The sequence below is a fragment of the Mesoplodon bidens genome (assembly GCF_964165515.1).
Source record: "Mesoplodon bidens genome assembly, chromosome: 17".
Lineage (NCBI taxonomy): Eukaryota > Metazoa > Chordata > Mammalia > Artiodactyla > Ziphiidae > Mesoplodon > Mesoplodon bidens.
This window is the reverse complement of record NC_138174.1, coordinates 3,043,053-3,066,709: the sequence shown is the minus strand read 5'-3', so window position 1 is coordinate 3,066,709 and position 23,657 is coordinate 3,043,053. Positions and strand designations below refer to the sequence as shown.

General features: G+C 50.8%; 2 protein-coding genes across 4 annotated transcripts in view; both read left to right on the top strand.

The window, feature by feature from the left end:
- Positions 1 to 5,524: 5,524 nt before the first annotated feature.
- Positions 5,525 to 13,615, top strand: C1QTNF9 (C1q and TNF related 9). 2 transcript variants are annotated; one of them, XR_014013611.1, is made up of 4 exons: positions 5,525 to 5,749; positions 9,559 to 9,621; positions 11,072 to 13,068; positions 13,499 to 13,615. XR_014013611.1 is itself a non-coding variant. In XM_081214861.1 (3 exons), the coding sequence occupies exons 1-3, from the start codon at positions 5,584 to 5,586 to the stop codon at positions 11,842 to 11,844; spliced, it is 1,002 nt and encodes a 333-aa protein (XP_081070987.1). In that variant the 5' UTR covers positions 5,525 to 5,583; the 3' UTR covers positions 11,845 to 13,170. The 2 variants fall into 2 exon arrangements, 1 of the variants encoding a protein (XP_081070987.1); XM_081214861.1 differs by lacking the exon at positions 13,499 to 13,615 and having other exon boundaries at positions 11,072 to 13,170.
- Positions 13,616 to 15,110: 1,495 nt separating this feature from the next.
- Positions 15,111 to 23,657, top strand: part of MIPEP (mitochondrial intermediate peptidase) — a 145,564-nt gene continuing 137,017 nt past the window's right edge. Inside the window, exons 1-3 of one of the 2 annotated variants that reach the window (XM_081214381.1) lie at positions 15,111 to 15,369; positions 18,423 to 18,596; positions 22,051 to 22,139. In XM_081214381.1, coding sequence (XP_081070507.1) covers positions 15,232 to 15,369; positions 18,423 to 18,596; positions 22,051 to 22,139 — 401 coding nt within the window. In that variant the 5' untranslated portion in view covers positions 15,111 to 15,231. The remainder of the gene's footprint in view (positions 15,370 to 18,422; positions 18,597 to 22,050; positions 22,140 to 23,657) is intronic. The other variant, XM_081214382.1, reaches the window with a different exon arrangement.

Here is a 23,657-nt window from a genome sequence, read left to right as displayed (position 1 = left end):
AAGAGGCCAGGTCCTTAACCTGTGACATAGTTAAACCCCGCCACTGCCCTGTGACGCTGGTACTGTTTTGCCTGCCATACAGAGAAGGAAACTGAGGCACAGGGTAGGGGGTTACCTCTGTTCAGGGGGGACTCGCCCTGCACCCCACTCTCCCTGGGGCCTTGCATTCCAGCTTGGCTCTCAGAGTTGGTTCTGTGAGAAACAGCGTCGGGTGCATCTGTTCTCTCGATGCTATTTTTAAGTCAGAAATCAATGTTAATAGACACTGATGGGAGAAGATAAGAATCAGTGATCACATGGGATCGAAAAAATAGTTCACCATGTTTTTCTTAGTGCCGTGTGTGTGTGTGTGTGTGTGTGTGTGTGTGTGTGTGTGAGAGAGAGAGAGAGAGAGAGAGAGAGAGAGAGAAGAGGACAGGCATTAAACTCTTAGGCACTCGAATGCCTACACTAAAAGCAACTACACAGAGTCAGAGAGATCTAGTTAAGGGACATCAGCTCTGTGGGTCCGGGATCCCATCGAGGCCTGACAGCACCGTCTTCAGTTTGGTCCTGTTGGCTCGTGATTGATCGCGGGGAGGAAGCAAAGGCCAGACGCCACTCTAGGGGGAAGGGCCTGCCGTGGGGACGCCTCCCTCCAGACCCACCTGGAAGCTGCCTCACCTTCTCTCGCTACCGAGACTCTGTCGTACAGAGTGAAGTAAGTCAGAAAGAGAAAAACAAACACTATGCTAATGCATGTATATGGAATCTAAAAAACTGGTTCTGAAGAACGTAGGGGCAGGACAGGAATAAAGACGCAGACGTAGAGAATGGACTTGAGGACACGGGGAGGGGGAAGGGACGAATCTGGGATGAAGTGAGAGAGCGGCATGGACATATATACACTACCAAATGTCAAATAGATAGCTAGTGGGAAGCAGCCGCATAGCACAGGGAGATCAGCTCGGTGCTTTGTGACCACCTAGAGGGGTGGGATAGGGAGGGTGGGAGGGAGACGCAAGAGGGAGGAGATACGGGGATATATGTATATGTATAGCTGATTCACTTTGTTGCACAGCAGAAACTAACACACCATTGTAAAGCAATTATACTCCAATAAAGATGTTTAAAAAATAATAATTATAATAAATCGAAAAATAAGAAGGACGGAAAGAAGGAGCTAAATTGGCCGAACTAAGTGGTGTTGCTGGAAGATGCCCCTGGCTCAAGTGTTGCCTCCACTTTGGAAGTTCTTCCAAGACACCTTGTGCTTACTTGTTCCCTCCCCTTCCTGCTGTTTTGCAGATCTATCCACTAGGGGATTGCGTGGCAGGAAGGTGTGATTTTTATTTAGTTTGCTCCTGATCCCTTGTTTGCATAGCACCTGTGTGCCGCCTGCAGCCCTGGGGTTCAGGTAAGAGCCTTAGGAAACAATTTCTTTAAATTCAATTGAAGGCATCAGAGTCCTAAAGCCACTCTTATATTACTGGTGTGTGATAATCCTGCTTAAGTAGGTATCTGTCTACGGGGCTTTGGGTAGGAAAGGGGTTAAGCCAGTTCCGAAATACATACTTAAGAGGCTAAACAGGAGACAGAAGCAGATTTTGAAGTTCTTCTGCTAGAACTCTGCAGACTGGCTGCGAGGAGGGATGAAACCGTAGAATAAATCATGAGAATTAGCAGACCTTTCTAGAGAGCTTTCTAGAGAAGCCCATGGATTATTTTGCACAAATGTTAACATGTACCTTTTTATATTCGTGGCAATACTAACTTACCCAGTGTAGTTTAAAACAAGGCCTTCAACATATGTTGAAGAAGAAATACATATGTACAAAGTATAGAGAAAGTCGAAGAAAATGTATTCATTGAAGGCAATTTGGAGATTTAGGTTCTTGGACTCTCACTTCTGGGAGGGATGCTGGGTTCACTTACCCCTTGCATTTTTTTTAACCTTTAGAGGCTAGAGGTTTGGAGACCCAGTAAAGATTGCTCAGCTGGCTTCTGGCAGGTCTTTATTAAATCTTTGTATTTGGGCAAGTAGGAATCTTGAAGAGTAGAAACCTTTAATCTTGGCTGTGAATTAGGGACAACACGTCCTTGGAGACAATTAATCAGGAGGGGCCCTGAGTAACCTTTCAGAAAGAAATTCAGTAGTGAAGGAGAATGTAGATCAGGCATAGGAGAAACAACCCAGAAATCAGAGGTAAGAACCTATTCTATTTGGGTCTAAAAACAGTAACTCCAGAGCCATTTGCAGTCTGTTTCCCTCTGCCCCTAAACCGTTTCCGTGTGTCAGGTTTGTGGGGTCACAGGGGCTTCCCAGGGTCCCTCCTTCCCCCCGACTTGACATTCAGCAGAAGGACTGTGTCCTTTCTCTTTGCGTTCACATGGACTGTATTGCTCTAAGGCAGGGCTTGCTGTGGGATTTTTCATGTATCACCTGAAGGGTTTTTGACCCAGTGGGTCCTCAGCAACTTTGTCGGGCTGACTGACTACAGATGTCAAACCCTCCTCACTTTGGATGAGCACACACACCTCTGACAGCTGAAGCCTTGTCATCCATCAAAACTTAGGCTTAGCTCCAGGAGGGAACCTAAATAACAGGCTTGGGCAAGTTAGCAGCACGTGTATTTCTCTCTCACGTCAAAGATGGGCTGGGAGGGCAGGCCTGCTCTGTGCTGTCATCAGAGACCAGGATTCCTCTGTCCCCAAAGTGTCGCCCTCCAGTTCATGAGGGAGGGCGCACCCCCTCCTGTGAAGGTCCTGGTCCATCAGGTGCACGTATCACTTTTACCCACTTCCCACTGGCCAAAATCTAGTTTCACGGTGATACCTGGGCTGCGAGGGTGGCTGGGAGATGAGTCTGTTGTGGGCAGCCACGTGCCAACTAACATTCCTGTTACCGTTAATGATGGTGAGCAGGGGCGTTGGAGAGACTAGCAGCCTCTGCCAAGAGCGTTGACAGGGACTGGATGCAACATCCAGCCACCTCCCGGGTGATGATTTGCATGTGGTTGGAACCAGGATAATATTTATTTATTTATTCATTTATTCACTGTCATTCATTCATTCAACCACTCAACAAATATTTGACTGTAAGCGCTGAAAAAAAGTAGGAGGATGCAGTTGCTGTCTTCAACAAGCTGTTACCTGTAAGCGATGCTGGTCTAGGTGCTGCGTGGAGAAGGGGCGGGGGGGGGCAGTGATCAGAGGAGACAAGAGGGAGCGTGGGAGCGGGGGAGGGAAGGATGGGAGATGGACGGGGTCCTAGCTGCAGTGCACTCTGGAGAAACACCAGAAGTAGGAATTAAACATTGAAACTGAGGAGCCAGCCAGAGGCTTTGTGAGAAACGCAAATGTAACTTTTTATTTCGGAAAATAACACATGAATGTAATTTCTAGTCTGTTCCTTCCTTGTGCAAACGTCATGTCCTTCTTCTAAAAAGTTTTTCTTTAGAGATGGTGCCACAACTTATCTCACTGCTTCTTTGGGAGCAAAGCATGTTCCTTTATTCATGATCCTTTGTTGACGTTTGTCTACCTGCCGGGCCTGGGGTGATACGTCTCCGCCCGTGTCAAGTGTGCAGAACCAGGAAAAGAATCACAGAAGGATGGATGTTTGCTTTTATCTCAGCTCTTCTCTGGCTGGAGAGCAACATGGAGTTTATCCCAGTTTGACACCTGTATGAGCTCCCGATCTTTTTTATTACTGGACTAATTGTAACACATTTTGAAACAATTAAAAGGGAAAAATATAGACCCCCTACAGAGGTTGGTCTGTGCAAGTTAGATTTGACTACGACCAGTCACTTCTGAGTTAAACAGAAGAGGACGGTGTAGCTTATTTATGGAATTTGGCTCTAAGAAAACTCAAGTCAATTTCCTGAAATGGCGTAAGTTTGTGATTTTAAAGGGAAACATCTGCCTTTCCGTCCCAAAATACTTTTATTTGCATCAAACTGCACCCTGAGACACACAGAGGCTTCCATATGATGGCGATGTGATCCTTTGGATGACAGTCTGGCTGGGTTTTAAAAATGTATATGTAGAAATGGTTTTATAGACACTGTAAAAAAGCATTTTTAAAAAAGAAAAGCTCCCATAACCTCACCATTCCAAAGCAACCATGTGCATTTGGATATATTTGCTTCTAGTTTTTGTTACTATGCATGTAGGCACACGTTGCTTTATTGCGCTTCACAGACAGTGCATTTTGTCACAAAGTAAACATTTGTGGCAACCCTACATTGAGAATTTGCTCACTTCATGTCTCTGTGTCCCATTTGGGTAATTCTCACAATATTTCAAACTTTGTCATCACCATTACATTTGTTCTGATGATCTGTGATCTTTGATGTGACTACTGCTACCCGCTGAAGGCTTAGACAATGGTTAGCATTTTTCAGCAATAAAGTATTTTTAAAATTAAGGTATGTAGGGCTTCCCTGGTGGCGCAGTGGTTGAGAGTCCGCCTGCTGATGCAGGGGACACGGGTTCGTGCCCCAGTCCGGGAAGATCCCACATGCCGCAGAGCGGCTGGGCCCGTGAGCCATGGCCGCTGAGCCTGCGTGTCTGGAGCCTGTGCTCCGCAGCGGGAGAGGCCACAATGGTGAGAGGCCCGTGTACCGCAAAAAAAAATAAAATAAAAAATTAAGGTATGTAAATTGTTTTTAAACATAAGGCTATGCACACTTAATAGACTACAGTATGGTATAAACATAACTTTTATGTGCCCTGGAAACCAAGAAATTTGTGTGACTAAATTTTTTTCTGATCTTCACCTTATTGACAGTGGTTCTGGAACCAACTTGTCTACTCTCTGTCTCTGAATTTGACTATTCTCAGTACCTCATGTAAGTGGAATCACACAGCATTTGTCCACATGTGACTGGCCTAGTTCAGTGAGCACAATGTCTTTTAAGGTCCATCCATGTTGTAGCCTGTGTCAGAATCTCCCTCCTTTTTAAGGCTGAGTCGTATCCATCATATGGATGGACCACATTTTGTTTATCCGTTGATGCATCAATGGACACGTGGGTTGTTTCCACCTTGTAGCGACTGTGGACAGCACTGCTGCTGTGAACATGGCTGTAGAAATATCTGCGGGAGTCCCTGCCCTCAGCTCTTCTGGATGTATACCCAGGAGTGGGATTGCTGGAGCAAATGCTAATTCCATGTTTGCTTTACTGCTCAAAATGTGCTTTCATGCACAATGTGCTCAAATTTGGTTTTTACAGTAGCCCTGTGAGGGAAGCATTATTCTCTTCTCTGGCTGCAAGAAGGAGTTTGCCCAAAGTGAAACGGTCAGTTGGAGTTTCTTTGCCCAGAGCGAAACAGTCAGCGGGGGTTTCCTGACTTGGAACGTGGCTCTCTCCTGGATCGCCCACCATTAGAGTCTCCCCAGTCACACGCATCCTTCCAAGGACAGTGTCCTTCGATTGTGAGCGGCCAGTCTGCTCCCAGCTGCCCCCCCGTCCCGCCCTGACCGTGCTATCCGAGCTCGGCCACTGCAAAGAGCAGAGGCTTTGTCGTGGCCCCGGCGATGTGAGTTTCTCCCTTCAGACTGTTTCCCTCTTTCCGTTCAGGTCTGTCATCTGAGCCATGAGGACCTGGTGGCTCCTGTTCGTCTCCGGAGTCTGCGCAGGGATGGTGAACTCACAGGACACCTGCAGGCAGGGCCACCCTGGCGTCCCTGGGAACCCGGGGCACAATGGATTGCCTGGGAGAGACGGACGAGATGGAGCAAAGGGCGACAGGGGGGACGCAGGTACCCACCGCCTGTGCCCGCAGCTGCCCTCCGCTCGTCCCCCTCCTTTCACCTCCTTCATTCATTCATCGCCTGTGTGCTCACCGCTGTCCATCCATCCATCCATCCATCCATTGCCCAGAAGACACTGATGGAGAGCCTGCTCCAGCCAGATCCAGGCTGGGTGGGGGGTACAGGGCAGCATGAGCCATGAGGACCCCTGTCCTCGTGGGCTTTCCCACTGAGCGGGGCTGCCTGTCTGCTGGCCATGATCTCCAATACTCCAGGGCCGTTTTCAGGAGCTTGTGATGTCATAGATCTTTCTGCCTCAGGCGACAGGTATGAGGGATTTTTGGCACCGGGTCCTGGAGAGACATCGACGGCTAGGTCCCTGCAGAGAGCACCCAGCACAGCGCAGGCCTTGCCGTGAGGCAGGTGGCGCGGAACGCTGCTCGGGTATCACTGCTGTGTCCCGGGACCTCCCCGCGGTTTGGGGGCTTGGGGACAGGATCCAGCCTCTGGGAGGGACAGTCCCAAAAGCCAGGATGTGTGAGTGGTTTCCATGACAAAAACCTGTAGGCTTGATTTCTGAATGGGGTTCTTGAGCCCTGGTCTGACCATAGGGTCATACACCTAAGATGTAAGCAGAGGTCCCATCTGGGTGCAGGAAGAAAACATCAAAACTTCTAGGGATATCTTAAAAGATAAATTTAGGTGAAGACAAAATTTGAGCTTTTAAAACGTTTACTCTATGAATCCGTGTGAATGGCCTCACTTGGTCGGTTTGCAGATACACGTGTCATTTGAGGCCTGGACCGTGTCCCGTGGGAAGAGTGGTGGCCCACAGTGTGAGCAGGCTGGCCGGGACCCTCCCGCGTTCACTGACCTTCAGCGTGTTGGGATGTTTTTCACTAAGTGTGCCTGGACCAGGGGGTTCTCAGATGATGCTGCTGAACTATCACAAAGAGATGGGTGCTGAAAATATCCCCGCAAAAAAACTCATAGTTGAAGGTGAACTTGATAATGCAAGCAGTAAAGAATCCTGAGAAGGGCAGAGCTACCATTTCTATTCTTAATGTGAATTCTTCAAACGTGCATTAGAAGGAAAAAACAATGATGAAGGTCTGTCAGAGTTGTCAAGACGCCTGCCCCCGCGACCTGGAAGTTAGTATAACTGTGGGCAGGTGAATTTACATTTACCTTCCTTGAGATGCCTTTGTCCTGACTGTGGATGTCCCAAGGGTATCGCAGACTCATAGGAAGCTGCACACTAATTAATTAAGGCATTTCAGGACTCGTGAGAAATGTGAACACAAGCCGCTGTCAGTTTTCTCAGTACGTCGTATGAAAGCTTCACCAAACTTAATGATAAACATTTAGAAGCCTCTTTTGATATTTCTTAATTATACCAGGGAATTAGATATTCCTCTGGCAAAATTAAAATGGCATAATACACAGAAAGCAATTTCAGGATGGACTGAAATTAATGCTTTGCCAGCAAGTGCTGTTAGAATATGGATTTCGAAAAAGCCTTTAAGATTTGGAGAAACAAGAATTACTCAGTGTGGGAAGTCTGCTGTACAGATGTGTGACATTCCAGGTGTTTGGAGGTGTTTCCCTGCTCAGGGCGTTTGTGGTCTAGTGTTTACTGCGGGGGCTGGATGGGGCAGCGGGTCACCAGGGGCAGTGTCCCTTCTCCCCAAGCCCCACCTGCACTCGGCGCTGGGCTTTCCTACCGGATAACACCACCTCCAGTGAGTCCACGCCGCTTTGGGGCAATAGGCCCGTCTCATTTCTGGGGAGTGAAAGGCCCTGTCCAAGTGAATGGCAAACCCTCCATCTTATTGAAATCCATCCCTTATCCTCCCGCTGGGACCACGTGTGTACATGTATGTGTACATGTGCGCACACGTGCGTGCGTGTGCCCGCATACGCGCACAGGATGCCCTGTGTCTTCGAGATCCCTCCCCCCCCGCCCCCACCACTCCCACGCCCCTCCTCACTGCGAGGACCGCCTTGGACCCACCAGCGGGCTGGGCCGGGAGGAGAGGCGCAGGAAGGCATCGCTCACATGATGCTGTCGGAACCCGTCTCCGCTGCCCTCCAAGCGTGACGGCCCGATGCCGGCCTTTCTCCTGGGCGGCTCTTTGTGGGCCTCCTGTATCATCCCTCGGAGTGGACGATGCACTCGCTGCCTGCACCCCTGGGGCTGGGGCACGTGCTCTCCGCGGCTGCAGTTTTCTCACCTGGCCCCACGGAGGCGCCCGCCACCCAGGGAACCTCGGCGCTTGCGCAGCGCTGGGCAGCCTCGCCGGCTTCTCCTTTACACTCTTCTCGGTGGAAGTGTCGCATCCGTCTCCGTGACTCAAACTGCGGGCTCACAGCCTCGCTTTCTCTACGTCTGAGTCCCCTTTGCTCCAGAGCCGAGGCAACATTTCTGCAGGCCAAGGGCGCGGGTGGGGGCCGGGTCACAGGCCCCCGTCTGGCGCTCATCCTCTCTCTCCGGCTCAAGGGCACATGTGTGCGCTGGGTGGTCTCTCTCCAAATTTGGGAGGTTTAATTTAAAACGCTCGTTATAACATATTTTATACACACAGAAGAAGATAGATGGAGAGAGAAGACAGATGCTCCTGTATCCAACACCAAATTTCTCTATCTCTCCGCTACTCATTCTCTCTCCTTCTTCCTCCACGGTCCCCGTTCTTTCAAGTTTCACATACTTCCTTAAGACTTGCATGCTACATATATAGTTTATTTAGATTATATACAACACACGTTTCTTAGAAGGATATTATATCACATTTCTCACACTAAAAATTAACTTAATCTTTGTCTTACCGTTTTCAAATGTATTTGTGTGTATGTTTTATTTTTAAAATTTATTTATTTTTTGGCTGCGTTGGGTCTTCATTGCTGCGTGGCGGCTTTCTCTAGTTACGGCGAGCGGGGGCTGCTGTTCATTGCGGCGCGCGGGCTTCTCCTTGCGGTGGCTTCTCTTGTTGCGGAGCACGGGCTCCAGGCGCGTGGGCTTCAGTAGTTATGGCTCGTGGGTTCAGTAGTTGTGGCTCGCGGGCTCTAGAGCGCAGGCTCAGTAGTTGTGGCACACAGGCTTTGTTGCTCCGCAGCACGTGGGATCTTCCCGGACCAGGGATTGAACCTGTGTCCCCTGCATTGGCAGGCGGATTCTTAACCACTGCGCCACCAGGGAAGTCCCATGTGTATGTTTTATAATGAACATGTTTTTAGAACATTACCTGTACATAGCTTACAAACATACATGTGTGGACATAACATAGGATGCTGGTGCTCGGGGCAGCCTGTTCTGAGCATCAGGACTCCTGGGTGCAGCAGAACCTCATGGCCTGATGTCCCAGTGGGTCTCCACGGCACCTTGACCACCACTGTAAGGCGCTAGAGAGATCCTTCTGGAACCCTCTCTCCCATCCCAAGTAGTGTGGTGTAACCATGGTCATCTGCGCTTTCATAGGAGGCTAGTACTTCCACTCCACTCCCCACAGAGTGATGGGAAAGGAGCACAAATGACAAAGCCACCCCCCCCAAGTCCTTGTCACGTGAGAAACATGCAATCGTGATCATCATCCGAGCTGGCTGCTTGGGAAGCCCACCCATCCACTGCACAACCCGCTTCTTGGCGTGCTCAGAACCCTTGCTGCTTGCCCCTGCCTGCCCTCCCCCAGCAGGTCTGTGAGGGGTGGGGTGTGCGGGTCAGGCTGGGGCTCCCCGGGACCCTCCGTCGCTGACTGGGACCCACATCGAGGGAAACTGGAGCTAGAATTTTAACTTCTGCCTATTTTCTCATTTTCCATCAGGCGAACCAGGACATCCTGGTGGCCCAGGGAAGGACGGGATGACCGGAGAGAAAGGAGAACCAGGTCAGAGATGGCTTTCCATCCTGCTGTGCTCGCAGCCGGAGCCGTCAATGATAGGATAGGAATTATTAAGTGCTTACCAAGGACAAGTCCCTTACGAGGCTCCAAGGATGCTCCAGTGAAAAAGGCCACATGGTCCTTCTCTCCAGAAGCTCAGGGTTCACTGCAGAGATGGGCAAACTTTCCATAAAGGGCCAGATAGTAAATATTTTCAGCTTTGCGGGCCACAGGCTCTCGGTCACAACTACTCAGCTCTGCCGTCATAGGGAAAAGCTGCGTAGAGGATGCCTTAGTAAGTGGGGCTGCGTTCCATTGAAACCTGAATTTTACATACTTGTCATGAATCTCAGAACGTGATTTGTGACCATTTAAAAGTGTCAACTGTTCTTAGCTTGCGGGCTGTCAAAAACAGGCGGAGGCTGGATGTGGCCCTTGCTCCATAGTTTGCTGAAGCCTGATTTAGCACTGGGCCCTGAGGCGGGATGCTGGATTCTGATCAGCGTCCCAGGTGGCACTGCAGCAGAAGGTGGCACTTGAGCCAGGCCCTGGAGGCAGGGAGGATGCTGGCAGCTGTTGCCGAGGGGGAGGGAGGATGGTTACCACGGCAACACGAACAGTGTTCTCGCCCCACTGGGTCGTTCTAAGTGCCTTCCATGTGCTGACTCACTTAATACAACAGCCTATAAAGGAGGCACTTTATTATCCCAGCCGTACAGGTGAGGAACCAGGTGTAGCTGGGGAATCAGCTTGTGCATAAGCGGTGGCGACTGGGCTGGATCCTGGCGTCTCACTCCCGAGCCGGGGCTCGGACCACGGCTGTCCAGGCAGGGTGTGGGAAGCGGGAGGCGCCGGGGAGGGGGGAAAGCAGAACCACGAGAGCGCCACGCGCCGGGCGCGGTGCACAGGTCGGCAGACGCGGCGAGCAGTGAGCGCCCGCCCAGGACGCCCTGACTCCAGTGAGGGGCTTCTCGGGGGGGCGTCACGTCATCAGGGCTGCGAGTCAGCTACCAAAGCAGCCCTGGTGAATCTGCTGTTTGCCTTCTTCCCTCTTCCGAAGATGTGTCCCCTCAGGGACAGGCAGAGAGCTGTCATTTCTTTTGTTTTTGGCCGCTTCGCTCGGCACGCGGGATCTTCATTCCCCACCAGGGATTGAACCCGTGCCCCCTGCACTGGAATCGCAGACTCTTAACCCCTGGGCCGCCAGGGAAGCCCCAAATAACTGTCATTTCTAACGTGAGCCCCGATGCTGATGTAGTAGAGTCAAAGGGTGTTTTGTGCACGTGTGTGTATCTGCACAGTTTAGGAGTGAATTAACTTTCAAACCCTGAGCATATGCTGAACCTGTGCGCTGCCTTATCTCATTCGCTTGCTCAATAATAGAAAAACCAAAGTTGTTTTCACAAGCAGAGATTCACAAATCATCTCTCCCTCTGTTCTTTCTTGTCCTACCTAGGAGCCGATGGAAATGTTGAAGCAAAGGGCGTCAAAGGTGATCAGGGCTCAAGAGGCCCCCCAGGGAAACACGGGCCAAAGGGACTTGTGGGCCCCATGGGAGAGAAAGGCCTCAGAGGGGAGACCGGCGCCCAAGGACAGAAGGGGGAGAAAGGCGACGTGGGTCCCATCGGTCCAGAAGGGCCAAAGGGCAGCACCGGACCTTCGGGCCCAACTGGTTTACCCGGCCCCGTGGGCCCCACTGGAAAGCCGGGTCCCAGGGGAGATGCCGGCCCCTTGGGGCCCCAGGGTGAGCCCGGAGCCCGGGGAATGAGAGGCTGGAAAGGGGATCGAGGAGAAAAAGGGAAAATTGGGGAGACGCCAGCCTTGCCCAAAAGCGCCTTCACCGTGGGGCTCACGGTGCTCAGCAAGTTCCCTCCATCAGACGTGCCCGTCAAGTTCGACAGGATCCTGTACAACGAGTTTGGCCACTACGACGTGGCCACGGGGAAATTCACCTGCCACATCGCCGGCGTCTATTACTTCACCTACCACATCACCGTTTTCTCCAGGAATGTTCAGGTGTCTTTGGTCAAAAACGGGGTAAAAGTCCTGCACACCAAGGACGGTTACACGAGCTCCGAGGACCAGGCGTCCGGTGGCCTCGTCCTGCAGCTGAAGCTCGGGGACGAGGTGTGGTTGCAGGTGACGGGAGGGGAGCGGTTCAACGGCTTGTTTGCGGATGAGGACGACGACACCACGTTCACGGGCTTCCTCCTGTTCAGCGGCGCGTGATGGGTCGGGGGGCGGGGAGCGGCTATAACTGTCTCTCCATCTGCCCGAATTGGCTTGCTGAAGACGTTATTTGATGATTTTACCACGTTAATTATATCACCACTGTCATAACCATAAAAAGGTGAAAGTGGGAAAGTGATTCCTAAAACTGAGGCTATAGAACTCACTATCCTTCCAAGAGTAAATGTAAAAATACCTGCTCTGTTTATTACAGTGTATTTGATATTTTCCCTCATTCCCATGACCTGAAGAATCCTTTGCTCGGGCGTTCCTTGTGGGGAGTGTTTTGATATCATTTTAGTGCTCGAAGGAGCCGTGTGATGATGTATCGCCCATCTGAGTTCCTGAGGACATTCCAGGGAAAGAAAAGGAAGTGTTTATTCCATCTGTGACTAATAAGAGTTTGGGCTGGTGACAATGGCACAGCCCAGGAAACTGCAGGACACTCTGCTCACTTTCTATCTTGGGTTTTCATCACCACTCAACTCAACAAACAGTTGTTAGTAAACTGTTTGCCAAACTTGACTCTGTTTTAGTTTTCCTCCGTATCCACAGTTCCGTTATCTGCAGATTCAACCAACCATGGTTGGAAAATATTTGAAAAAAACAAAAATCAGAGGCTTCCCTGGTGGCGTAGTGGTTGAGAGTCCGCCTGCCGATGCAGGGGACACGGGTTCATGCCCCAGTCCGGGAAGATCCCACATGCCGCAGAGCGGCTGGGCCCGTGAGCCATGGCCGCTGAGCCTGCGTGTCTGGATCCTGTGCTCCGCAACGGGAGAGGCCACAACAGTGAGAGGCCCACGTACCACAAAAAAAAAAAAAGGAAGTTCCAAAAAGCAAAACTTGAATGTGCCAACCTGGAAACTGCTGACATAGCATTTACACTGTACTAGGTAACTTAGGTAATCTAGAGGAGAACTGCCCTGTGGTCCAGCGAATAATCCCCTCCTAAAATTCTGGAAGCGTTAACTATGCTTACGTTAACTCCATACACTTTTCCATTAGCTGAGAGCAACTAATAAAGAAGCAAGAGGAGACAAGCCCGGTGCACATTCAAGCGACAGCATCTTCCAGACCACAGCCTGGGACTCTGACGGACTTAACAGCCGTTCTCGCCACACGTCAACCACGTCAGCGCAGTTGTTACAGTATCTTCATTCCTCGGGAAAATGGGAATTTTCTGAATTATCATTATAAGCAGTCAGCACTGCTATAGATGAAAAGGTGAAAAATTACTTGGTTTTGGAAAACTTTGGATATATGTGGAAATCATTTCTGTTTATAGGTATTTTATTGGCTTTCCTTAATGTATGTTTCTTCTAGAACAGAGCCAGGACTTGGGTGAAGCACGTGAGACACCCCAAGTCCCCCACTTGCCTTGGTGCCCTAACGTTGGCCCAGCTGTAGGGACTGATCATTTTCTTTATTGAGCCAGAGTGTCCTTATGCTTTGGCTTCTTTCAATTACAATAAGCCAAGCTGTTTTTCCCCAAGTGTTAAGTCTGGTGTTGTTATGGACCAAACAATTCGTGTACTAACTCCCTTCTATTTAGGGTCAGAACTTTATAGGTGAGATAGGCGTAGAGGAAAAAAGTACAATTTATGACCAGAACGTTGGATACAAGCTTTCGTAAAATTCTTTTTTTTTTTTGCAGGGCAAATGTAGAAGATGAAATGTAAAACATGTTATAAAGAACTTCAAAAGGATAAAGTTGATTGGGGAGGTGTCTGATCTGCCATTTGGAATTATCTCTCATCTGCTGTCTGTGGATCTGGTCTGCAGTTTTTACAGGTCTAACTACGCCAGGCTCCCTGAGACTCAAGACACCTCATTAACGTAGCACACAAGTCAGCATCCTTCGAGGGTGTTTTTACACTTCAATGTTTGCATTAAAAATGGTTAGGAACAATTCTGGGCTAAAGAAAAGCTCTCAGATTTGAAACTCCTTTTAAAAAATATGATAAAGTAAGTAGTTTTGTCACATATATTGATGAATATTTTTACATGGCAGATTTGACATCTGTGTAAGGGCCTGCCGCGCAGGCCTGCGATGTGGGGTGGCCGTCCCCAAGGACCAACCAGCCACAGATAAAGCGGTATTAATCGCCACGGAGTTAGGACTTTGGGGATTTTAAATAATTTGGAATCTTTGATGAAAAAGTCAGCAGAAGATGAAATCACGACTTACCGTATGTACACAAACAAACGCAGAATTTCTAGTTAAGCTGTAGAGACTTGTGTAAGCGTACCCCGGCACTTGCCTTTACTAAATGTTCATTGTTCTCTATCTTTTTATCACTGGGGCTTTTTCTCCCCACCAGGCTACTCTGAAAACAAACTCCGTTTAACAGTAAATTGTTGTGAGGACGGAAAGGGGCGGGTTAGAAGCCCGCCCCAGTTGGCCCTCGCTTCTGGCCCCCTGGAACTTCAGAGAAGGTTCCGGGGCTGCTCACACCCAACAGGTGTTCCCAGGAGCAGACTCTATCTCAGGCCCACGCATTCAGGTGAGATACAAGGTTCCGTCGGCTCTGGTCCTTGGTACAGGGACACGAAGCATCCTTCGGCACGGCACGCAATGCCCTGCGCGCCGGGCGCTGGGGGACTGGATCAGGGGCGTCCGGTTCCGCCCAAAGCCGAGGCCCAGCAGCAGGTCCCCGCCCGCCCACGCCAGCCTCCGCGCTGTCCTCCAACAGGGTCATCCTCACGGGCCGTCCAGGGGATGCTCTGAGCTCTGCACAGCCTCCGCTCGCGGTCACCGGGAGGGCGACCCCCGGCCCCACCCCTCACCTTCTCCGCCGCTGCCGTCCCGCCCCCGTACTCCCTCCGTCGGTGACTGCAGCTTGGCAGATTCCACCCCCAACAAGCTGCGTTGTCGATTATGTTATCGATCACTGCGAGTTTACAGTCGATGGATGGAGGTCCACCGACAGCTCTGGCTGCAGGGCTGGGACGTGCGGGCGCAGTGCCTTGCGTCTCGCATCCTCCTGGAGCGGAGGCCGACGGAGGGCGACGGGTCTCGGTTCAGGGTGCCGGGCAGCTGTCGGCCTGCCGCCGACGTGTGTTCTCGGCAGCGGGTGCGAGGCTCCGCGCCGCGCAGACCCTGCCATCCCCCCGGCCACGTGGGAGGGCGGGGCGTCCTGCGGTTCCCCCTCCAGGCGCGCGGGGGCGCTAAACGCGGCGGCCCGGGAAAGCAGCGGGTGACGCTCTGGCCCTGCGGACGCCGACGTGCGCTGGCCCCGCGGCCTAGTGCCCTTCCCGGAAGCGCGGGGTCACGTGGTAGGCGGGCGCTGCCGTGGAGACGCGGTGTGCGCGCCGGCGGGGCTGCGGGCTGGCTTCTGGAGTCCGGTTTCGTGGGCCCTCGCGCCGCGGAGCGGCTGCAGCGGCGCGATGCTGTGCGCCCGGGGGCTGGGCGGCCTCGGGGCCGGGCTCCGGGTCCGGTGGGTCAGCACCAGCTGGTCCCCGGTGGGCGCCGCCTTCAACGTCCAGCCGCAGGGCCGCCGTCTGGACCTGTTCGGCGAGCGCCGGGTGAGCGGCCCGCGGGACCCGGGCGGGGTCGTCGGGGTCCGGGCGGCGAGCCCGCCTCGCACGGGAGGGAGGTGTCATTTGCCCTGGGTGACCTTGCGGGCGGACCCCCCTCTAAGGGGAAGGTGCCGGGGGGCGGGGCGACCCCAGGTTCGGGTCCAGCACCTGCCCAGCGAGGGCCCCAGGTGCAGTGGTCCTGAGCGCGTCCCCCAAACTCACAGCCCTGTAGCTCAGAGCCGGCCCCGGTGAGGCGCGGGCCGCGCGGTGAGCTCACCTGCGGCCTCGGTGTCTTGATACCAGGACCAGCTTCTGTCAATTAGTGTAATGAGTCTTTCCATTTATGCCCGAAGTGACGTCATTAATATTTTCCCAAGCTTTTCGGCTTTGTTTCTTTTTCTTTAAAACACCGAGTTGGAGAAGAGTCTGTTGTCCTCTAAGGTGGTGCAGGCCATCACGTAGATTTTTGCCGGAGAAAATCACTGACTTTTTGTGTTGTTCCTAGTTGTTTGTGTATCTAGGCGGCCCGCTTGGTGTCTGGCATTCAGTAGATACTCATTATTTTTTTCTTTTTTAAAATTTATTTTATTGAAGTCGAGTTGATTTACAATGTTTTGTTAATTTCTGCTGTACAGCGAAGTGACTCAGTTATACACATATACATCCTTTTTCGTATTCTTTTCCATTATGGTTTAGCCCAGGATATTGAATATAGTTCCCTGTGCTCTGCAGTAGGACCTTGTTGTTTATCCGTCCTGTGTATAATCGTTTGCATCTGCTGACCCCAAACTCCCACTCCTTCCCTCCCCCACCGCCCACCTCCTGAAACTCATTATTGAATTAATGACTGAATTAAAGGTGAAAGGAAGGAAAGCTTGGAAGGGATTTACCTGTGCCTGCTTTACTTTGCATTTATGGATTTTGTTCACTTTGCACTGTTACTTTTATTTTTGCCTTCTTAATTTTTTCATTATTTCTGCTATTGCCTTTCTTGGAAAGATGAGTCTGGGATATAATTACAGTGAGCCTAATCATGTGAGTTTTTCTTATTTAACGCCCAAATTTCTTTGTTTTAAAATTATTTTATTTATTTATTTATTTATTTTTTGCGGTACGCGGGCCTCTCACTGTTGTTGCCTCTCCCATTGCGGAGCACAGGCTCCGGCCGCGCAGGCTCAGCGGCCATGGCTCACGGGCCCAGCCGCTCCGCGGCATGTGGGATCCTCCCGGACCGGGGCACGAACCCGTGTGCCCTGCATGGGCAGGCGGACTCTCAACCACTGCGCCACCAGGGAAGCCCTTAAAATTATTTTTGAATGAAATTTGCTACACCAACTTCCATGGGGCTAAATAACGTTGGTACTGACATAATTGGTGTGAGAACGAGCACAACTTGTGGGTAATGAGCAAGAAGACGTGAGGGGTAAGCTTGGTTATGGGTGGATGAAGTAGATCTAATTTTAGCTTTATTAATTTTTCTTTTGTACATCATAATTTCACGTGTTGATATCAGATTTTCAAATACGTGACTTGGTTTTTGATTAAAAAAAGAAACCCAAAGGCTTATGTAGTTTTCTAGTATCACCATAACTTGGTAGGCTGAGATTTAGAATTCCAAGAGGAGTGTGGGGAGGTGTGCTGAGACGTGAAAATAGTCTGTAATTGAATCATATTAAATCATTGTAAAAACCAAATATATTTTTGGTGCTAATTCTGCTCTGCCTCTGCCTGTCTTTATTTTCTCCAACTCGTTAATATATTTTGAAAAGAAGTTAACAACTTTGTGCATTCCTTCTTGCAGAAACAGTGGGCCTTGTCAGGCCTGAAAGCTCCGCCTCTTGGTGTTTCCCGCAATTGACATGTTAGGCATCTCTTGACACAAAGCTGTCTAGGCAGCGGTCTGGCCCTGTTAATTTGCCTCATTCGTGAGTTCCTGTGTTAGGCCCTGCGTTGGGCAGCTGGTTAAAATGGTGAAGAGCGGGGTTCCTAGTCCTCGGAGCTGCCCTCCTGCAGAGACAAGACTTTCCAATGCCAGTTGCAGTACACGTGCATGGAGAACGTGTGGGCGTTAGGGATGCTTGGAGCAAGTTCAGGTTGCGGCTTTCCCACTGTTTGCTAGTGACCACAGGCATGTTCGTTTAACCTCTGAAAGTGTTACCTTATCTGTAAAAAGGAGATTGATAGTTTGTGCTCTAGGATTGTGTGATTTTACGTGAGAGAACCTGTGTAAAGTACGTGGTACACTTCTGGCATGCCGTCGACGTGTAATAAGTGTTTGTGGTTTTTGTCTGCCTTCCTGGGCGTCCTAACAAGTGCGATCGAACTGGTACAAGAAGACGGTCCTTCCTTCCCATTAGATAGTGATTTTTATCTTTATCAAGGTGTTGAAATGCTTTTGGAAGGTATAAAATTTGCTGCCAGTTTCCGCCTATGACTTGGCTTAGCATGTTTATTAAATCTTTCTAAAATATATATGTACTCAGTAATCAACTCACCGTCCCTATTTCATAGTCTGTGGAGTGCTCGATGCTGCGTCCTGGACCTCACTTAGTGCCGGGCAGGGTCTTGAGAACTTACTAACCTTGTTCCTGTGTCCGTGCTGTGAGACACAGCACGTATTGTCATCCCCTCATGCCTGATGAAGAATTAGGCCAAGGAGGAGAGAGAACTCGACCAGGGTCACACAGCTGATAGTGGTTACAGCTGACATCTGTGTGCCAGGCACTGTTAAAATGTTTTTTAAAAACGTGTGTCGTTTAATCCTTGCCACTTTGTGAGTTAGGTTCTGTGGTAGTGACAGCTGGATTTTGAACCCATATCATTCTATTTTTGTTTTTTATAAAATAATTAAAAATTGAAGAAAATTACAGTCTAAAACATTTTTAGTGTCATATGTGGAATGTTGCGTGGAATGTGAAAGTGATACCTGTGATGACAGGTGTCACCATGATACGAAGTATCAATGAAAACCAAGATTTTGTTTATGACAAAAGTATTTGTATTGCATACCCCCAGGTCATGTTTTTAGTTATCAGTGGAAACTGTTCTTTGGGTTTCAGGGCCTGTTTGGAGTTCCTGAGCTCAGCGCCCCAGAAGGATTCCGTGTCGCCCAGGAGAAGGCCTTGAGGAAAACGGAGCAGCTGGTGGGCCGTGTGTGCTCCGCACCGCCGGGGCCCCAGACCGTGCTCATCTTTGACGAGCTCTCGGACTCCTTGTGCAGGGTGGCCGACTTGGTAAGACGCCGGGCTTGGGCCGCAGACCACCTCTCAGTTTTGCAAGTTGAGCTCAGTGTATTGGGTTCAGTACTGGACTGTAAAGTTAGGAATATCTGAACTGTGAGAGCTCTTGGGTGTGATCTGTTATAGTGAGGTGTGCTGTTGAATGGGAAGAATGTACAGGAAAGGTCAGATTTAGTACTCGTACTTTAATATGTATATTTAATAAAATAAATATGTAATGGAAGATGATTACGCACATGGCAAAGATTCTTCGTGTGACAGGTTCTTCCTTTATAAAAATGTCTACCAAAATTCTAGTAGAACATTTATCTGTACCTTTACAATACAATTAATCTTAGAAAAAAACTAGTTTTTATAAGCCTTTTCAGGAATGTCTTTTCTGATCAAAAATAAGGTTTTGACATCAAACTGATGGTATCAAAGGCGTCTTTTCCCCACGTTTTGAAGTTGAGATAGAAGTGCCCGCAGGTCTCTCCGCCAGCTGAGACGCCCACGGCCAAGGTGGAAGCAGGCTTCCCTCTCTGCCCAGGGTGACCGTGACATCGTAGAGGCGCACCAGTCCCCAGTCGTGGTCACGCCTGCTCCTGTCTGTACAGCTCTTTCTCTTTTTTTTTTTTTTAAAGTGAAAGCTTTGCTTATCTGCTGGTGCCTGACTTACGTCCTCCCCTATGTGACAGAGGATGTCACAAGCCTGCATCTGACATTATTATTATTATTATTTTTTGCTGTGTTGGGTCTTCCTTTCTGTGCGAGGGCTCTCTCTAGTTGTGGCAAGCGGGGGCCACTCTTCATCGCGGTGCGCGGGCCTCTCACTATCGCGGCCTCTCTTGTTGCGGAGCACAGGCTCCAGACACGCAGGCTCAGTAGTTGTGGCTCACGGGCCTAGTTGCTCTGTGGCATGTGGGATCTTCCCGGACCAGGGCTCGAACCCATGTCCCGTGCATTAGCAGGCAGATTCTTAACCACTGTGCCACCAGGGAAGCCCACAGCTCTTTCTTTACGTTCATTCTACGCGCAGCCCCACCCTGGCCGGGCACTGGGAGTGTGGTCCGACCTCGTGGAGCTTATGTTCTGGTGCTGGCTGTTTTGTAGCTCTTACAGGCACTGGACCCAGCTAAGAGCTTCACCTGGATTGACTGATTCAGCCTTCTGGGCATGTCTCCACCTGTCGACCACGAGGTTCAGTTCCCCGGCCCATGAGCGGTGGGGCTGGGCTTCGCGTCCAGGCACTCTGGCTGCAGAGGCCTCACTCTCCACGCTCCCAGGGCTGCTACCGCCCGGGCCGGGTGGAACCGTACCTGTAGTGGCAGGAAGCGCCTCCCCATCTTGTGAGAAAGTGTTTATTTTCAAAATTATTACGCAGTAAAATCGACTTCTTTTAAGGGATGGTGCAGGTCTGTGCACGTGGACTCTGTGCACGTAGCCGCCCCGCGGTCAGGCTGCGTAACTCTTCCATCACCCCCAGAGCGCTCCCTGTGCGTCGCACCCACCTCGCCTCTCACCTCTGGCAACCTCTGATCTGTTCTCCATCCCCGTAGTTTGTCTTTTCTTACGTGTCACGTAAGTGGAATCATATTTACCGTTTGAGGCTGACTTTCTTCACCAGAGGGGCAGCTCCCCGTCTGTGGTTTCCTTCTTGCTCTCAGTGTCTGCGCTGAGCCAGTCACACCTCCGCTGTCCTAGACCCACAGCTGTAGGTTTCCCAGTTGTAAAGAGATCGGCAGAGTATCCATCCTGAGGGCGAAGTGAGCTGTGCCGCGGGCTCCGTCCCTGCAGGATGTGCTCAGCGAGGGCTCGTCTTGTTGGGGGATGTGGGAGACGTACTGTCAGAAAAGAGGTTTTGAACCGTCTCTGCTTAACGGTGCCACTGAAATCTGAAAGGAAAGCGCTGGTCAGCAAATTTCACTTATTTGTAATTGAGTATTGGCTTTTGCGGTCAGAAATCCCAGAACTTACTGGGTGTTTGTTGTCTTAGCCTCTGTCTTAATTAACCAGTGTTCTAGCATTTTTTCCACGTTTCCACTTCTGCCCTTCACTAAAAGATTTTAACTTCTCTGCACCATAGCTTGCCCTATTTTTGAAGTTTTTTATATTTATGAAGTTTGGTAATGTCTCATTCAAAAAGACTAGGATGTGATTTATACATGTAAATCTTAGGGTCAAAAAGCTCAAAGAATCTTCTTCCTTTTTTGAATTTTTAAGATTTTGCCGGCTAGTGAGATCAATACCATGTAAGGCATGAGTTTTATAAACTGGTCATTTTGTTTTCTTTTTCTTTCTTAACACAGTCCCCGTGGAACTGTATTATTTTCCTCACCACTTTCACAAACGAGTTTTAAAACGTATGCAGGTGTTTTGAATTTTAATATTGATTGTAAATTGTGCAGCATGCAGATGAGTAATTTATATAGCATCTTTTAAAGTTTACACAGCTCACTTTTCAGGTGCCTTAGTGCAGATGTTATCCTACTGTTACGGCAAATGTTGTATCAAACTATGGATTTATATGTTTCTACATTAAAAACTTTGATAATAAAATTAGGACATTTTACTTTGTGGTGATTTTTTTTTTTTTAAGTTTATTTATTTATTTTTTTAATTAGTTTCTGCTTTATAACAAAGTGAATCAGTCATACATATATATCTGTTCCCACATCCCTTCTCTCATGCATCTCCCTCCCTCCCACCCTCCCCATCCCACCCCTCCAGGCGGTCTGTGGTGATTTTATTTCACGTTATAGCCATACATGTTGTCTTCATGAGAATGAAGAAAATATGCAGTATTTTGTAGTTTCCCTGCATTTCTGTTTTGCAGTGTACTGCAGTTAACATGAAAACTAAAATCTAGTTTTATGAGATTTCATTAAAAAAAATAAAAAAGGCATTCTGGCTTACTTAAATTCTAAGGTCAGTATAACAGCTCTAGTCCTGTGCCAGATAGGCTGCAGCTGGGGATTCCTATTTACTAAAAGGCAGTCTTTGTTCTCTGCACAAGGGCTGGAATGCAGTTAACTCAGCCTTGAAAGGACACCAGGTGTGAGCGTTAACTAGAAGCGCCTCCAAGCGATGTTCCATGGGCCAGGTAGGAACACTTAGGTAGAAAGCTCCAGATTATTTGAAGTGAGAGTCTGCTCTTTTGAATGATAGAAGTAGGAAGAATTCACTTGGTTTTTACATTTGCAGGAGGGAGACTTCTCTAAAATAAAGTCAGTAAGAGTATTTTGGAATGTATTTGGAAATGAAACGGACTTGGCTCCCGGGAATAACAGAATTAATGAATGTTCAGGAAGAAGCTGCTCCTCCCACCGGTTTGGGAAAGTTCCAGTAATGGAAATGCTGGGTCAAGGCAAATGGCACATTTTAAAGCTCACGTTTTCATTTTCGCCCTCAGACCCTGGAAGCAAGCTCCCCATCAAACGCCCTTTTGCTTTTGTCTCCCCTCCATTAGGCCGATTTTGTGAAAATCGCTCACCCCGAGGCAGCATTCAGAGAGGCCGCGGAGGAAGCTTGTCGGAGCATTGGCGCCATGGTGGAGACGTACGTGTGCCCCTCCTCCCGGACCGTGCTGGGCCGCGGGGCCCCCGGGTCTGTGCCCCAGGTCGTCCGTCTGCAGGGCTCGCCCCGCCGTGGGGGCTGGGGCGTGGGGTTGGTGTGTGAGCCGCAGGGCTGCCCGGGGCGGGCGGGTGCGGGGAGCCCACGGCCTGACTCTGGGCCGCCTCCCTGTCTGCTGTCCCTCGGTTTCCTCACTGGTCAGGGGAGTGGTGGAGTGATCTGTGCCTCAGGGCTGCTGGGAGGAGGACGAGACGGTAAATGCAAAGTGCTTGTGGTGCTGGGGGCGTGCGGTGGATGCCCGGGGTCCTCGGTCTCCTCGTTGAAGGGATCGTCAGCGTCTCGGGAGCGGGCGGGCAGCGCGAGCTGGCAGATGGCCGTGTGGTGGAATCGCTGCCGCCCTAGAGCTGTGGCCACAGGGCGAGAGGTCAGCGTGGTCACCTCTGCCCGGTGGCCTTGCGGTCCCCTTGGGGCTGGTGTTGGGGGCATCTGGGCACATCGTAAAGGCAGTCTGGGAGCTGCGGCAGGCACAGGCTGGGGTGAAGTCGGTCAGTTGAAAGGGACTCGGAGTAAATGTAAGCGTGCTGGTCAGAGTAACGGGGAGGGGGCAGGGTGCCCACCAGGACGGGGGTCAGCCAGTGCGGGCGCCCGGCCCCCCGGCTGCAAAGACCTCGGGACCTGTGTCTCCCAGCCCAGCGGAGGCCCCTCCGTCCCCCGGGGCTCGCATGGGGTGTACGGCTGCTGCTGGCCGGTGCCCCCAGCAGCGTTTGCCCTTTGGGGATGGTGCGTGCGAAATTCGGCTCCTTGAACGGGTAAGCTGGTCCCTGCAAACTCCAGACCCCAGCGTGCTGAAGGCGCTGGAGCCGAGGGCTGCCGGGCAGGTGAGCGAGAGCGCCGGGCCCTGCCCAGGGCCTGTGTGCTGCATCAGCAGACGTGGGCTCCTGGTACTGCGGGAGGACAGCCGGCGCCTTGGTCGGTAGAGAGGTGGTGTCGGAGGCTCGGCCTGCGGTCCGCCCTTGGCCGTGGAGCGCAGCTCAGTCCTTTGCTGGGACCGGGCCCTGCCCCCCTGGGGGGGCGTGGGTGCTGCCGAGGGACCTGGCCGTCGTCACCGGACAGAACCCAGAGCCTTGCCCTCCGCCCTCCTGAGCGCTGGCTCCTTCTCTCCCGTAGCCTGAGCTGCACCCTAACTGCCCAGGGCAGCTTTGAGTAGGATGCCTTCCGGTGCCCGAGTAGAATCGACTGACTTTTCAGTGGTGGAAAAGCAAAGATAAAACTGGACGTATTTGTTTAGAATTAATGCCAAATATAGACTAAATTACAGACTTATCTCGGAGTCCTACGATGTAGGACATGATGTGGGAGATGTGCTCAAACCTCGGACGTGGGTCCGGCCGGCCACCTCGGAACAGCTGCCCTTGGACGTGGGCGGCCGGGGGCCGAGCAGCCAGAGGAGGCGGCCGTCCTCGCTGACCTTCTCCTGGTTCCTGGGGCTGAGGCCGAGCCTGC

Coding starts and splice junctions, on each gene's coding strand:
- C1QTNF9 (XM_081214861.1), top strand. CDS start 5,584: ATGAGGACCTGGTGGCTCCTGTTCGTCTCCGGAGTCTGCGCAGGGATG. Junction 5,750..9,558: donor GGGCGACAGGGGGGACGCAG/GTACCCACCGCC, acceptor ATTTTCCATCAG/GCGAACCAGGACATCCTGGT. Junction 9,622..11,071: donor CGGAGAGAAAGGAGAACCAG/GTCAGAGATGGC, acceptor TGTCCTACCTAG/GAGCCGATGGAAATGTTGAA.